General features: G+C 41.2%; 1 protein-coding gene across 7 annotated transcripts in view; it reads left to right on the top strand.

Moving 5' to 3' along the window:
* Positions 1-17905, top strand: part of MSI2 (musashi RNA binding protein 2) — a 586946-nt gene that overhangs the window by 169866 nt on the left and 399175 nt on the right. For all 7 annotated transcript variants that reach the window (XM_081346592.1, XM_081346594.1, XM_081346595.1 and 4 more), the window contains exon 6: positions 15985-16077. In XM_081346592.1, the coding sequence (XP_081202718.1) occupies positions 15985-16077 (93 nt within the window). The remainder of the gene's footprint in view (positions 1-15984; positions 16078-17905) is intronic.

The following is a 17905-nucleotide window of genomic DNA, read 5'->3' on the forward strand; positions in this document are numbered from 1 at the left end:
AGAAAGATCGCACATCTTCACTAGTACAACACATAAACACTACGGGACACAACATCAATTTTGAAGGTACAAAAACAATCGCCAAAATAGAACATCTCAATAGCAGAATAATCAGAGAAGCCATTGAAATAGAAAAACACCCAGACAGTATGAACAAGCGAGACGACACCTCCCGCCTACATGCCATTTGGAAACCAGCATTGATAGACAAACGAATTTCAGCAAACAAGGATTTAAAAAACCAACAAACAACCCCAAATGCCACCAGCCCCAGCAAGACTCATCCACACCCAGAACAAAAACTCTCCCACACAGAAGATAGAACAAGTCAAGCAAAAGTGCTATCACCCAAGCAGAAGAACGCACACACGAACCTGACTGACCCATACCAGAGATGCATGGCGGGTCCTCGAACTCGGAGCCAAGCCAAAGCTCTGGAGGCCACTACACAGCCCACTCCTCAAGACACCAAATCACAACACTCAGGATATTACGACACAACAAAAAACCCCACCGATTCAGAACACACCCCACCCAATCAGAAGACAGCCACGTCTCCAACCAGTCGGAAGACAACCACACATCCACCCAATCAGAAGACAGCCACGCCTCCACTCAATCAGAAGACAACCACGCCTCCACCCAGTCGGAAGACACCCCCACCCAATCAGAAAGCAGCCACGCCTCCACCCAGTCGGAACACAGCCCCACCGGCAGTTGGAAGGAAAGGAACAGACAGACCACGCATTGCTCCTGAAAGCAGCAGGAGGAATACTCCGGCCTGATGATGACGGATGGGATTTCGTCGAAACGTCGCCACAACTTTCTGAAGATGAAAGGAACGCGGGAAGAAACCCGAGACTCTAGACCTACATATATATATATATATATATATATGTATATATATATATGTATATATATATATATGTATATATATATATATATATATATATATATATATATATATATATATATATATATATATATATATATATATATATATATATGTATATATATGTATATATATGTATATGTATATATATATATATAGATAGATAGATAGATATAGATATAGATATAGATATAGATATAGATATAGATATAGATATAGATATAGATATAGATGTCAAATGCTTGTTAACTATTTTTTAGATTACCTTGCTAGGCCCCAAACATGGGACAAATCTTTATTTCCTGTGTCAGCCTATCATGAAGGCCATCGACAGGCAGTAGTCACACCGGTGACAGCTCATATTTGTGTAAATTTTAAATTGCTAACAAAGAATTAAGGGAGACTGATATGCATTTCAAACTTATTAGTTTTCATCAGTCAGCCATACCCTTCTATATATATCGATTTAACCATCCAATAAATAAATAAAGTAAAAGGATTAATCCATTGCCTTAATAACAGTGGCCCTGCTGCAAATGGATTTCTTTAAAAGAGAGAGAGAGAGAGAGACTATTGCACTGCTAAAAGCCTTTTAAAACCTGCCACCAAAGTGAAGGAACCCCTAGACATGCTCTGTCTGCAGCTACTTGTCTTTTGTATTCTGTTTGAGAACAAGAGTAATTCAGTTACAAGTTCACTTTTCCCATTAGGCAAGTTACATTTTAATCAGATGTAACGTTTTTCTCAGTGCAGAGCACAATGGAGTATGAAATGTAACTCACCGCATACACAGATAGTGATTTCAGCTCTCCCGCTTGTCGACCATTTCTCTCCCAGTCAGCGTTTATAAATTTTAGAAGATTCCGGTGATGACACTGGAGATTAGATGAAGAGACGTGATGCTTCCCGCTGATCTGTCTCCCTCTCTTTCTTTGTAGTTTCTGATTTGCATGAGGAGAAGTACAATGTTCATTTTCATCTTTAGGTCTAATTAGTTTCCCTTGAATGGTGGTCACTTGCGATTGTAGATTAAAACTCTTTACACCTTTTTCTGTCCTTCAGACAATCCCTGTCAGGCTGAAATTGTAGGCAAGAGAAGACCAGGTTAATGGAGACACACACAGCAAGATCTCCTGCCCCCAGTTTTTTTATCTTCAAGCTCAGAATGTCTGTGGTATTCGTCTTTTGTCAAATGCTGGCTGGATCTGGATCTGAAGAAAGCTTGGAGTAATTGTAACTGTCTCCACCTTGTGAATTGCAAGAAGAGAGGAAGTTGGTTTAATGTTCGGTATACTTTTCTCCAATAGATCACAGGGGTAGGCAACCTTGGCTCTTTTATGACTCGTGGACTTCAACTCCCAGAATTCCTGAGCTAGCATGGCTCAGCATGGAAAACCTCTCCCTTTCTCCTCAGCATGGCTGGCTCAGGAATTTTGGGAGTTGAAGTCCACGAGTCATAAAAGAGCCAAGGTTGCCTACCGCTGTCTAGGTGCTTGAATTATTTTTGTTTGGCTACTTCAGATTAGCAAAATAAAATCGGTACTCAACTCCCTCCATATTTGGCTTATTGATGCTAAATCTTGTTCCCAAATAAAAATCTAACTCCCTTGAGTGAGGTAAGAATCCCATTGTATTTTAGGTACTGAAGAACTTTTAAAAATGTTAGTGTGCCTGAAATAAATTCACATATCTGCAAGTAGTCTTTGACTTACGACTGTAATGGAGCCTCGAATTTCCATCATAAGTCAGGATGGCATTAACTTGTGGTACTCACATGACTGACCTGCTGTTGCAACTTTTTTTCCTTGCAATGCTTGTTAAGCAAACAAAACAGTTGTTAAATAAAAGGGACAATGCAAATTAATGCATTTCTGTGGGTTTTATTTTCTGTCCATCTTGCAATTCAAGGTGATTCAATGGTTTGTTTGTTTTTTTAATCTCATTGTAAATTGTGTGATATAAGCACTGCAAGTGAGCCATTATAGTGAACTGGTTGCTATGTGCCCAAAATAGATGCCACTGTCAGAACGTGGGAATCCAAAAAGATCTTTTTTGGGAGGGGCCAGTCATAACATTGAATGGTTAAGTGACCGGTCGGTAAGCAAGGAGTACCTGTAACGGGCTAGGAAATTGGTCTAAAAATGATATTTGTCCTCATCCTACCAACAGCAGTCCCCAGATACTCTGAGGTCTAGCTAATGCTTTGCATGTTTGGGCCTTAGAAATTTGAAATTTCTATGAAGAACATATGAAGAATGGTTGCAGGATTTGGATATGTCTAGTCTAGTGAAAAGAATGACTAGGGATGATATGATAGCAATGTTCCAATATCTAAAGGGCTGCCACAAAGATGAAGGTAATAACGTCAAAACTATTTTCCAAAGCACCTGAAGGCAAGACAAGAAACAATGGATGGAAACTAATCAAGGAGAGAAGCAGTCTAGAACTAAAGAGAAATCTCCTAATGGTGAGAACAATTAACCAGTGGAATGGCTTGCTTTCAGCAAGTTGTGGGTGCTCCATAACTGGAGGCTATTAAGAAAGCCATTTCCTGCTTGAGCAGGGGGTTGGACTCGGTGACCTCCCAAGTCCCTTCTAACGCTGTTATTCTCTTATTTGAAGTCTGGAACGAATGAAGAATATCGTGGCTGAGCATAGATTAGAAAATCAGAAAGTTCTGACTTAACTTGTGTCATGCCCTACGATATCTCTAGCAGGGGTCTTCCAACCTGGCCCTTTTATGACTTGTGGACTTCAACTCCCAGAATTCCTCAGCCAGGCACGCTGGCTGAGGAATTCTGGGAGTTGAAGTCCACAAGTCATAAAAGGGCCAGGTTGGAAGACCCCTGATCTTTAGGCTTTTCTTGGGCAAATATTAACAGGTACAGAAGCTCTTTGTATAGCAAAAACTAGCATTTCAAGATAAAATTAACCTTGCGAACGCTAAAGCTTCCTCTTTCCGTTATGTATTCAAGATGGACAGTGATTAATATTTATATGTTATTTATATGTAAGGGTGTAGGTTTATACATATGTCGTATATAGCATGTTTAAAATGTGTTATGTATGTGTACACTTTGAGAGCAAGCAACTAAATTTCAATTTTAATGTTTGCCAATGTGCCCACAGTAAAAAAAATGACAATAAAGGTTATCATCATCATCATCATCATCATCATTATAAAAGAAGACTTCCCCCTTGACATGCTAGTTTTGTCTGTACATAAAGCTTGGCATGGAGAGGCATTCAGTAGTGTGGAAGTCCAATTTGAACTGGTATAGCCTGGCACAGGCTTAGAAGTGAGATAAATATCTTAATGAATCTTAATGGGTTTCCATTGTCTTTGTTAATAAGATTTCTGCTTGAGAGGCAAGTTGATTGCAGTCTTCTGCCGTGTTTGATGTACGCTTTGTGCATGCAACAGTGGCAGGATTCCTCCCTTTAGTTGAAGGACTCCCAAGGGGTTGATTCATTTGTTATGCACAGATTGCGTTGCTAGGAACACGGTGGAATTTGGAATTCTGTCAATTAACCAGGTCCAACTGCCAGTTAAGAGGGTCCAGATCACACATTAGAACAGGGGTAGACAACCTCGGCTCTTTTATGACTCATGGGCTTCAACTCCCAGAATTCCTGAGCCAGCTGACTCAGGAATTCTGGGAGTTGAAGTCGATGAGTCATAAAAGAGCCCAGGTTGCCTACCCCTGCCCTAGAAGTTCGACAGGTAAAGAAAAAGAAGAGGATGGGGTGGTAGCTGAGGGATAAAACTGCTGTTTGGCACCAGGGAGATCCCAGCTTCATCAGTTCTCCATATTTTCCTGAAAGATTTGCCCAAATCCAGTGTTTTCAAATGCTTTGGTTGGCTCTGGAGAACAGAATGGAGAGGCACTGCTCCAGAGGCAAACAATCACAGATGAGGTGGACTGCCAATGTAGCGGCTATTTGAAGGAGGAAGCAAATACAGCTAAGTGTTTTGAATTTTTCTTTTTCATTTGGTGAATGAATAAAATATGAGGAATTCACGGATTGGGCTTATAGCAACTTAGCTTCACCTCTTTTTTTCATCTTTTTTACCCTCCTGATTTCTCTGGTGAGCTTAAAAGAAGACAAGACACGGAGAACCCCTTTTCTGCGCAGGTTTTCTACTAAATTTCTATTTCAGAAATTCTGTTAGCCTCCTTAGCTGATTCTGATAACTGATCAAGAGTTTTGTTTCATACCCAAATGGCCCCCCAACTTTTGTATAATGCTTTAATTCAGGGGTTTCCAAACTTGGCAGCTTTAAAACTTGTGGCCTTCAACTCCGAAAATTCCTCAGCCAGCCATGGAAGTTGAAGTTCACAAGTTTTAAAGCTGCCGATTGATTGATTGATTGATTGATTGATTCATTCATTCATTCATTCATTCATTCATTCATTCATTCATTCAATTTCTATTGGAGACCACTGCTTTAATGTATTTATATTTATTTATAGTTCATATTTCTTAACCACCCATCTCTCTAAGAGGGAACTCTGTACAGTGGACAATATCATCCAAAAAATTGAATCTTAAATCAGAATAATTTAGGATTAAAGGATTTTAAATTATAAAAAATAACATTATTAAAATTTTAGAAGGTGAAGAATTCTAAGATGGGGGATTAACAGTTGTTAATACAGATGTGTGGGGGGGGGTTCATGGGGACAGCCCCATGCTTGTGTGGGCCTCTGTGTCCCCTATGCAAGGTTACCCAGCCAAATTTTGACCCCACTGTGGAAAGCCAAAAGATTTTGACCCAGCTTTTTTTGACCCAGCTAATTGTTCTTTCACACTTTGTGGTTGAAGGGAAGACCCGTGTATCTTTTTGTAGAGAGGTCTGCATCCGGTCCCCAAAACATGTCTGTCTTAAAATTGAAATTAGGTTGAGGGAATCATGTAGGGCTATAGGTTGACCGTTCTGTTGAAAGGCCAAAATTAAAGTTGCATGCCTTGCCTTTGCTTATAAAATGAAAATAATTGCCATTCCCTGCCTTAAGTTGGATTCCTTCCCCGTTTCCATTCCTAAGAAAATCCAAAGGTGGACACTTAGTCCTGGACTTATGACCACAATGGAGCCCAAAATTTCTATTGCTAAGCGTAATAGTTGTTAAGTAAGTTTTGCCCCATTTTGCAACCTTTCTTCCTACACAGTTAAGTGGATCGCGGCAGTTAATTTAGGAACATAGCTAAGTGAATCTGGCTTCTTCATTGACTTTGCTCATCAGAAGGTCGCAAAAGGTGATCACACGACCCCGGGACACTGCAACAATCACAACTACATGCCAGTTGTCAAGTGTCTGAATTTTGATCACTTGACCACGGGGACGCTAGAATGGTTGTAAGTGTGAAAAATGGACATAAGCCACTTTTTCCAGTGCTGTTGTAACTTCTAATGGTCACTAAATGAACTGTTGTAAATTGAGGATCATCTGTAACGTGCCAGTGGTTGCAGCTGGTAGCCTTGATCAGACATAAGGTCAGAGATGATTATTGCTAGCTGAAGGAAGGGAGTGGCATCTACTTTGGCTTGTCATGATGGAAAGGACAGCTGTAGAAACAAATAATTTGTATTCTCTCACAAAAGGGGACAGGTACAGCACCACAATTGAACTGTCTTTTCAAGAAAACAGGGAATGCCACGGTGGGATTTAATTTTGTGCGTTATTTTGAATCAAAGAGCTGCTTTACGAGACAATTTCCTGCCTTTGAATGGCTGTCCAAGCATGAATGGGTTGTTGCTGTGCATTTCCTTGTCGTTACTAATATTTCTTTGACCAAAACTATTGAAGCAAAGGGTTTTTTTTTCTTTTTCTTTTTCACTCTTTTACCTTCCTTCATAAAGGAATGGCTCTTCTTTCTCTGTTGCTTTTTGTTTCCTGTTGAGGTGACGCATATCAAATTGATCATGGAGGGGGGAGGGGGGAAAGAATCCTTTAAAATGTAGAATAATTGCTTCCTTTTCCTCCCATTTCCTCTTGGTTCCTATGTGTGCGTGCGCCTGTGTATCCACACTTTGGTAGAACGTCAAATGTTTGGCTCCGTGTATCATATCAAAGCTCGGTATGAAAAAAGGTCCCTGACAGGCCTGCAAATGGTTTAGTTACAAGGCTGCTTGAGCCAGCTCTTATTTGTAAATGACAATTTTCTACAGCAAAATATATGCTTAGACTTCAGTTGTCGAGCCGTGGATGGCAGCCAGGAGAGGAATAATTGAATTTTAATGCCGCTCGGTTTTAAGGTGATTTTATTTAAAAAGGAGCGAATTAAGTCACTGAACGATGGTTAGGGAAGGGGCTTCGGTGGGGCAGGGAAGGGAGTCGGCATCACAGCCAACTTTTAATAGTGTTTGAAATTGGAAGGTGTTTAATTTGTTCCATGCTCAGTCTTGCTTTCTTTGTGGGTGAGGCGAGTCATTGTAGCCTAAGTGCAGAGCAGATCTTAAAAGTCGGAGTTTTGGATGTTCAGGATTTTTTATTTTTTTGCTTTTAATGTATCTGCATCCAGGCTTATGATTCGTCTCTGGCTTCAGAGAGATGCCTGCCAGCATTCCTTAAATCAGTATTTCTTTCTAGAGTGAAAAGAAAAATAGTAATGTTTGAGTGATCAGAAGGTTTGAGGGCTTGAGGCTTTATGGGCTGTGGATTTTTCCCATCAGTCACATGTATGTAAGGGTTGATTCTGATCCTTCTTTTTCTACATGCCTGTGATCACTAGCTCTGAGCATCTTTCTGTGATAAATTGACCTGGGTCTTCATGCTTGTCATGGCCCCAGAACTGAAGATGCATAACCTCCAAGTGTCCTGTTGATCTGCATAGAGCTGTGTGTATGTATGTTTGTATGTATGTACGGACAGATGGACGGATGGGGGAAATACTATCAACATAGTTTATTTAGACTTCAGTAAGGCACATGACAAAGTAGACCACAGCCTACTTCTTCATAAGATAGAACAATCTGGGATAGACAGTATCACCACCAGATGGATTTGCAACTGGCTAACCAACCGCATCCAGCAGGCAAAATTTGTGGGAACTGAAAAACAAAATCCTCTTGTTTATTGTAAAAACACTGGAGGTTTTTAGAAAGAGATTGGACAACCATTTGTCTGAAATGGTATGGACTTTCTTGCTTAAGCGAGGGGGTTGGACTAAAAGACCTCCAAGGTCCCTTCCAACCCTGTTATTCTGTTCTGTTCTAAATTTATTTATTTATTTATTTTATTTTATTACATTTATATACCGCCCTTTCCCTGAGGACTCAGGGCGGTTTACAGGGAGTTAAAAAAACCAGCGATACAAAAGTTAAAACCAATTTAAAAAAGATTAAACAAACCCTGTGCAATTAAAAAACCCCGAATTAAAATAAATTACTCCTCAGCCTGGGCCCGAGAGCTCGAAGAGCCAGGTCTTCAGGCCCCGGCGGAATGACCGGAGGTCGGGGGCAGTCCTCAGCTCCACTGGCAGCTGGTTCCAAAGGGCAGGCGCCCCCACTGAGAAGGCCCTATCCCTGGGTGTCGTCCGCCGGCAATCTCTTACCGGTGGGACCCTGAGCAGACCCTCCCTGTGGGAGCGCACTGGGCGAAGGGCATTTGATGCCGGCAGCAGGTGTTCCCTCAGATACCCTGGACCCAGGCCATGTAGGGCTTTATAGGTAATAACCAGCACCTTGAATTTCATGAATGAATACAGGTAGTCCTCATTTAGCATCTGACCTGTTTAGCAACCATTTGCAGTTACAACAATGATGAACACTTTGTGACTAGTCCATGCATTTATAACCTTTGCAGGACTGTAAAACAAAGGAAAAAATGGAGTAAAACCATAAAATTGGGATGTTTCACTTAGCAACTGCTTCACGCAATGAACATTGCTGATCCCAAATGTGGTTGCTAAATGAAAATTATCTATACATGCATACTTTCAAATTGCACATCCAGCCACAAAATGGTTTGGATTTATCTTGGCTAGAACATCAGTTGTAAGATAGGCATGTACCAGTTTCAGCTCTACGTGGTTTTCTGTGTCGCTTTTTTCCCCTGCCAGCAATGTGCCTTAGGTAACAGTCCTTTAGATATATAATCTTCAACAGGAAAGGCAGATTTTGATTCAGAAGGCCAAAGTCAGATAGTGGCTACTGCCGCCATTTGGATACCCTCGTGTTGGGGGTGGGATATTTTGCAATTTCCTTGCCTTTCAAAAATTGATAAGTATCTGGGTTTCACCTGTATCTGCCAGGAACCTACAACTTCCTCTAATAAACATTTTTCTTCTGCATCATCTTGGTTATGTCAGCAGTTTTCTGATAAATGTGTTTCGGTTTTCCTTGGCTTTTTGTGTGAATTCTGTCTGATCTGCTCTACAGTATAGTATAGATCTAAGTATACATAGAGAAAGAATATGAAATTCAGCCAAAGATGTTGCTTTAATAACTTGTTCTATACCGTATCTACTGTGGAAGAATAACAGGTAGTCCTTGATTTGCTTATTGATTGTTTGAAGTTACAACCTACCTGAAAAAACTGAGCCACAACTTGGTTTAAAAATTCCAGCAGTTATTGGGGATCCTTGACCTACAATAGTTTATTTAGTACCTGTTAAAAGTTACAACAGCATTGAAAATAGTGACTTATAAACTGTTTTTCATACTTACGACCGTTGCAGCATGCCCATGGTCACATAATCAAAATTCAGGTAATTGGCGACTTGTATTTATGACGCTTGCAGTTCCTGGGGTCATGTGATCACCTTTTGCGATCTTCTGACAAACAAAGTCAATGGGGAAGCTAGATTCACTTAACCATTGTATTACTTAACAACTGCAGTGATTCACTTAACAACTGGGACAAGAAATGTCATAAAATGGGGCAAAACACTTTAACAAATGTTTTGCTTGACAACAAAAATTTGGGGATCAATTGTGGTCGTAATTTGAGGACTACTTGTAGCTTGTCTATTATACATCTTTTGATCCACCCTTCAACTGGAAATAGGATTGCACCTTTAGTGGTTAACCATCTTATTAACTATATGAACTCTATAAAACTTTGCATTAGAAAACCTGCATAGAAGACAACACATGTTTTAAGGTTATGCATCTCTACCATGTTTCCCTGAAAGTAAGGCCTAAACCAGGGATAGGCAACCTCGGCTCTTTTATGACTCATGGACTTCAACTCCCAGAATTCCGGAGTCAGCTATGAATCCATAGCTCGGTACTTGGTTGCTTAGACCGTCTGGAAAGGCCTGATTGCAAATTGCGGGCCCAAATGTAGCTGCAGAACTTCGGCCCCAAAAGAAGTGGACTGGCTGAGTGCTGCCGGAGGTAAGGGACCTGGTGCTTCCTTTGGAGGCAAAAAAAAAAAAGACCCGGTCTTATTTTTGGGAAAACATGGTATTTTTATGGCATAACTGCCACCATTTTGGAAAAGGCAATCATTTTTATATGAGAGTGAAGATAGGAGGCCTCTGTTGAGATGGTTCATATTATCTGCAATCCTTAATGGATACTTGTATTTAAGCATTAATATATTCTGAATCATTGACTGGTTTAATCAAGCATAGATTTGGGTATTTGTTTACTTTTTAGTCTATTGATTAATTTTTCTAATTGATTGGTTGCAGATCTAACCTCTTCCAATTCAGAACCACTGTAATTTGGAATCTCGGCTGTCTTAAAATTTCTTATGTTATCCTTTGGGGAATGGTCTCACAGGAACGATTCTCAATTTGTTTGTCAGTGAATTATGAGAGACTTTCTTCTTTCAAATGCACACGTGTGGTGCCCAGTTGCAATTTGCCTCTAAAGAGGAAGGAAATAAATCTTAAAAGATGTAAAAAGTGAAGCACCATTCTTCCTTTTTCGCCCCTCCCTAATGATTGCAAATGAAACAGGTGGGCTAACATACCTGTATTTTGTGGGAATTGTAAATTTCTGGAGACTTAATGCAGAGTTGATTAAAGCTGATAGTGTTGAAAAATAGTCTCTGTACACACTCCACATTTGATAGGGAAAGATAAATTTTGAAATTTAATAACAGATCTGATCTGATGGCTGAAATGGTGTCAGGAGGCAATGTGTAGCTCTAGAAAGCTAACTCAGGAAAGGTTATTATTCAGACAACTCCCTACCTAAATACAGGTTAGGACCATAATTGAGTCTGCAATTTTGGTTTTAAGTCGTGATGGTCATAAAGCCGGTCACAATGTGACCATGCCTGATTTTATGACCCTTTTTGTGGTGGTCATTAAGCAAATGCTATATTAAGCAAATGCCACAGTCATTCTGGGGTGGGTTTTCCCAAAAAAAGAAATTTATACTGTTTACTAGAGCCATTTTGATCTAGTGGTTAAGGCAACAGGCTAGAAAGCAAGAGTCCATGAGTTCAAGTGCCGCCTTAGCCATGAAAGCCAATTGGGCGAGTTTGGGCCAATCACCAGGAGACTGTGAGTTCTAGTCCCGCCTTAGCCATGAAAGCCAGCTGGGTGACCTTGGGCCAGTCAATCTCTCAGCCCGACCCACCTCACAGGTTTGTTGTTCTGGCGAAAATAGAAGGAAGGTGTGTTGAATATGTTCACTGCCTTGAGTTGTTTGTAAAAGTAATAAAGGCGGGATACAAATAAGTACATAAATAAAATAAAAAACACACAAATCATGGTCATGTGATCGTGGGGTATAGAAGATGAATGTAAATAAGGGCCATTGCAGAGCACCCAAAATGCGGCCATGTGACCATGCGGGACTTGATACTGGAATTCGAATCCGGGTCATAAGTCCCCTTTTCGGAAGCCATAGTAATTTTGAACAGTTGCTAAGTGACTCATCATAAGACAAGAACTACCTGTAGGAATCCTTTATAGACTTTCAGTTGAAGCAAGACACTTGGTCTTCTGCGTGGAAGGAATCAGTTCTGTAGTAACCTACAGATATTTCTGATTGTTGTCTCAGCATCTTCTGGAATTTTGTATTGAGTTCCAGAATGCATCAAGCACAAAGTGCTGGTTCCAAAAAGTTTCAAGAGACACATCTACCAGAGAACTGATCCAGCGATGTTGCCATTGGAATTCATTCAAGTTACATTCCTAAGTTTACAGTAAAAAGTCAAACACGTGGCAGTAGTTTTGAGAAGAGGGCAGAAGAAGAAGTAATGGATGGAAACTTATCAAGGAGAGAACCAACTTAGAACTAAGGAGAAATTTCCTTTGACAGAGCAATTAATCAGTGGAATGATTTGCCTCTAGAAGTTGTGGGTGCTCCATCAGTGGAGGTTTTTAAGAAGAAGAGATGGGACAAACATTTGTCCGGAATAGTATTGAGCAGGGGGTTAGACTAGGAGACCCCCAAGGTCCCTTCCAACTCTGTTATCCTGTATTCTGTTTAGGATGCTCACAATTTATCAGCTGAAATGAAGTTTTACTATGAGTGGAATCTTTTTGTGGATTAAACACATCGAGTGCCTTCATTCGTAAGTGGATAAAATTTTAACAACCTGCCTCCAGAAGCTGCGAATGCTCCAACACTGGAAGTTTTAAAGATGTGATTGGACAACCATTTGTCTAAAATGGTATAGAGTTTCCTGCCTTAGCAGGGGGTTGGACTAGAAGACCTCCAAGGTCCCTTCCAACTCTGCTATTCTATTCTTTTAACATGCTTTCGATATACCAACTAGGCCCAGCTTTAACTAGTTGTTGTGCACCATTCAAGTTTTCCAAGAGTACAGAGGCACTTCCTGTCCTGTGGTATAGATTTGGTGGGCCTCCTTAGTTGAAGTTGGAAAGGCCAAGACATTGTCCTTTCAAGCTAAAATCTTCTAGCAGTGCTGTTTCCAGGCATAAGAATAATGTTTTCATTGTCGGCTTCGCCTCCTGCTTGCTTCGTACCTCCTACTCCGAACTGGCTAAGCCAGAAATGAGACTCTCTCACTAAAGCCACTTTTTAATTGATCCTTAGAGAGTAAAGGAGCACTCCTTCATGCGGTGCAAGTCACAACACATTTGCTGCTGTGACCAAAAGACACTCCAGGTTGCTTTCAACACCTTTGAAGGTTTTCCTACAAACCGTGAGTGATTTGGGCCATTGTTCTTTCTATGCAGCCCTGTGTTCCGCCTGCCCCTCCTCTCAGAAATCCTTTGCAATCCAAAAGAGTTTGGGCACAGGTGTGTGTGTGTGTGTGTGTGTGTGTGTGTGTGTGTGTGTGTGAGAGAGAGAGAGAGAGAGAGAGAGAGAGAGAGAGAGAGAGAGAGAGAGAGAGAGAGATATCTCCATGCTGCCATCTGTTTAAAGTCTGCCTCTTTGCAGAGCAATACTTCAGAAATATCTAAAACAGCATCCCTCAGATCTTACACACGTAGCCTTGACCACTGCAGGTAGTCCTTGACTTACAACAGTTCTGATTAGCGACCATTTGGAGTTACAGCGGCACTGGGAAAAGTGACTTATGACCGTTATTCACACTTAGGACTATTTGCAGTGATCCCGTAGTTATGGAATTCAAGGTGGGCTGGATTTAGATATTTTGTGGGCGCAAAGAGACTTGAGACTGATCACCCCCTAAATCTTCTTGCAATCTGAAAATGCATATGACTTAGTCCCACTCTGGCACATAAACCAATTGCATTCAACTGGAACTCTCGTAGGCCTTGAATCTGTCTGAAATTGTAGTAAAGTTCATTTGGAGAGCAAACGCTACAGCCAGCTGGTGGTATGCATATATGATAGGGTAGGCTGCCTGCAAAATAACCAGCACCTGGGCTGCTGTTGCCCTATCCCTTCAAGGCCTCTCCCTAGCCAGCAGAGCCAACTGGTGGCTATAAAGGCTGAGCAGAGAGGCAGCTGTGGTGTGGTGGTGATGGAGGGCAGGTGGTTTGTTGTCCTTTATGGAAATAGAGCCTGAAGCAGCCTCAGGCAGAAGTCTGCAATCTTTGGCAACTTTAAGACTTGTGGACTTCAACTCCCAGAATTCCTCAGCCAGAGTTGAAGTCCACAAGTCTTAAAGTTGCCAAGGTTGGCAACCTTTGGCCTAAGGCAAATAGAAAGAGATGCTGGTCTCTAGCAGTACAGCTCACAAGGAGTAGCAGTGGAGGAGGAGCAGTAGGAGCTGTAGTAAAACTGGGGAAAAGTGAAGTAGTGAGCAGTGAGTACTATCCTTGGAGTGCTTATGTCTAGTGTAATGAAAAGAAGGACTAGGGGTGATATGATAGCAGTCTTCCAATATCTAAAAGGCTGCCACAAAGAAGAGGGAGTCAACCTATTCTCCAAAGTATTTGAAGGCAGGACAAGAAGCAACGGATGAAAGCCTATGAAAAAAACCCCACCAAACTAGAACTAAGGAGAAATTTCTGAGAGTAAGAACAATTAATCAGCAGGATGGCGTCCCTCCAGAAGTTGTGGGTGCTCCATCACTGGAAGTTTATCAGAAGAGATTGGACAGTCATTTATCTGGAATGATATAGAGTCTCAGGCTTGAGCAGGAGGTTGGACTAGAAGACCTCCAAGGGCCCTTCCAACTATGTCATTCTGCATTCTGTATTCTGCTTGTGTGTTTGTTGCCTAGAGACCTGTAGGGTTATGTTATCTCTATGGGGTTTTGGAGCCCACTGACCTGGATGTCCTGAAAAGAACCCATAGTAATGCAACTTTTTGTCCCCATTCTGCACAGAATTTACCAACCTCTTGCCAAAGATGTAATAGCTAGTGCAGGGGTTGGCAACCTTGGCTCTTTTAGGACTCGTGGACTTCAATTCCCAGAATTCCTCAGTCAGCATGGCTCAGCATGGAAACCTCTCCCTTTCTCCTCAGCACGGCTGGCTCAGGAATTCTGGGAGCTGAAGTCCACAAGTCATAAAAGAGCCAAGGTTGCCTACCCCTGAGCTAGTGTATCAAATATGGATTGGAGACTGGGGTGCAGATCCTCGTTTAACCAAGAAATCTGCAAGCCAGATTCAAATGCACTTCATTAGCATAAGATGATGAGGGGGAACAAACATGGCAAACGATTGCCTGAGGTGTATGGTTTAATTAAATCACGGGCTTCTGTGAGTGTCAACAAAGAAATGTCTCAACCCATCTCTGGAAAGAAGTGGTCCATGTTTTCTGCATTTAGAGTTGCATGGTGTTATAGTGGGACAGTTTCTGAAGCTCTCCTCCCCACCTTCAAATTAAGAAGATGATTGGATATGTTTGAGTTATGCATGGGGTCTTCCCAGCTTGACCCTATCCAGATAATTTGGTGGGAGCTGAGGAAGAAAAAAAATATGTAATCCAGTTTTTGATATGAGCTTCTTAAGCCACAGGATTGGACCTAAGAGGATCTAAGTGCATTAAAATGTATTTTATTTAGCTCCAGGTATCCGAAGTCTAGAAATATTACTTGACACATACCATCCTGAGCATCGTGGTGGCGGGTAGGAATAGCAATAAATGAGGTCTCTGAAGGAAACCAGCATGGGAGACATAGTTTGAACTTGCTGTGGTCATGCTACAAGCCATGTTTAACTGGGGTGAGAGGCATGCAAACAAAACTGCTTCAGAAGAAAAACCTGTATTAAAAGAAAATGGGCAACGGGGTTGGAATGCCCAAATCTTACCATCAAAGACTGTTAACCAAGTAGCATTTCTTTGAATTGAATTGAATGTCCTAAATCTGAGGTGGGCAACCTGCACCTGTATGCTGTCTGGCTCAGGAATTCTGGGAATTGAAGTCCACAGGTCATAAAGAGACCATAGTTGCTCATCCCTGTCCTGACATTTGAGCTGGCTACGAACAAGGAGTGTATATCGGAGGTGGTGACCCTTTGAGAGCTGTATGCAACGAAATTTCATTTTGATGTATGCCGATTGGTGTACATTCAAAGTGACAATAAAGTAGTAGTAGTGGTAGTGGTGGTGGTAGTAGTAGTAGTAGTAGTTGTTGTTATTATTATTATTATTATTATTATTATTATTTTCTTCAGCAGAGGAGATGAATTATTGTTAACGAGATCAAGCATAACCTTGGAAAAATATATCTGTGGCAGACCTTGTTTTGGGATAATCTGGAATAACACCCTTTCTCCTCTTTTCTAACTTTTTACAGATGGTCACAAGAACAAAGAAAATATTTGTAGGTGGATTATCAGCTAATACGGTAGTGGAAGACGTAAAGCAGTACTTTGAACAGTTTGGCAAGGTAAGGTCTGATGGGGTTTAACACAACACCCTTCCTTTTTATGACCTGGACCCCTCTGCAGATTGTTCTCTCGGAATTAATTTTGTGTATCTGTGTGTGGATCAGATTTGTATCTGGTCGTGCCTTAAGATGTGCCTACATTAAGCATACCAATGTGATCGTTTCCCCTAATTTAAGATTCTTATGTCATTGGTCTTAGTGGTATCCCACTCATACACGCACACTCTGGATGAACTTGGCGCTTTGCTGCCTTTCTCTCATTCTTGATCCCGAACTTCTGAAACTTTGCACACAACTCTGCCCTTTGCAAATACCAAGTGTCTCCACCTGTTGAACGCTCTGGCTTTTATGTATTTGAAATTTGGTGACCAGGTACTCCCCTGGCGTGGTCGGTGGCTGCATATTACTCTTGGGGTATATGCTTGGTATTGGTATTCTATATAAAGAACTGAATTTCCTTTCCTGATGTTTCTTTCAAGAGATAGATATCATACTGCATGTCGGACAGAGAGATAGGCCTACGTATCTCCTAGCATCCTATTGTTTCACTAGCTCCATTGGAGAACTGCTCCTCGGAGAAATCTAATATTTCTTCTTTTCCGGGGATCTTATTGAACAAACCTCAGGTTCAACTGATAAGGCTTTTCCTTCTTTCTTTTTTTTAAGTCGTGCAATAGCTGCTGATAAAACAGTATAATGATATCTTGATGCCCTGTCCCCTTTGAACTGTTCTAACAAAACCCAAAACAATAAGAGGCCAATCCATGGGCATTTCTCCAGCTTTTGTCCACTTGGGTTGGAGTCCTTCTCCATGTTTGTCAGAGTTGATGGATGCTGAGGCTGCTGTGCCAAAGATCTCCCATGCCAAAGATCTTCTCTGCCAATCTGAAAGAAGAACAATTGTATTTTGATTATGTCTGCATGCCAAACCTTGGTGACCACATCAATAGCTGTTTTCTAAATCATTTTTTTTCTAACTTGATAACTTTAAGATCTGTAGACGTCAACTCTCCAAAATCTGGCTGGGGAGCCTGGGAGTTGAAGCCCACACATCTTAAAGTTGCCAAGCTTGAAAAATGCTGATCTACATGATGTGTCTTCAACTTGGGTCTTCCAAAGAGGCACCCCCATTTTTTCTGTAATTGGGTCCCTCCTCCTGTCTGCCGATTCTACTCCTTTTTCTACATTTGACATCATGATAGATTTCTACAGAGAAATTGTATTTTACATTCCATCACGGTTTTGGCATGGCTCCTGTTAAACACATTGGGGGCTATGCAGGAGATTGTTGAAATATTTTGCTCCATGTTGTTGGAATAGTAAGGTGGCATCATTTTGGATGGATAGTGTTGAACCACCCTTGATTTCAGTGCCCCCCCTAAAAAGGAAGGGAGGGTCATCAATATTTAAGGGCCACCTCATTCTAGGAATATTAACTTACAGGTAGTCCTTGACTTAAGCCACAATTAGAACTGAATTTCTGTTGCTAAACAAAGCGGTTAAATGAGTTGTGCCTGAATTTATGATCTTTTTTTTTGCCACGGTTGTTAAGCAAAACTTTGCAGTTGTTAAGTGAATCACACATTTTTTTTAAGCCAATCCAACTTTCCCCATTGATTTTGCCTGTTGGAAGCCAGCTGGGAAGGTCAGAAATGGTGATCAGATGACCCTGGGAAACTGCAACCGTATAAATACATTAAAAGCACACAAATCTTAATCACGTGACCGTAGGGATGCCGCAACAGTCATAAATGCAAAGCGTCGGTCATAAGTCACTTTTCCAGTATTGTTGTCACTTTGAATGGTTGCTAAACAAATGGCTGTAAGT

This window comes from Vipera berus (genome assembly GCF_964194415.1).
Source record: "Vipera berus genome assembly, chromosome: 1".
Classification (NCBI taxonomy): domain Eukaryota; kingdom Metazoa; phylum Chordata; class Lepidosauria; order Squamata; family Viperidae; genus Vipera; species Vipera berus.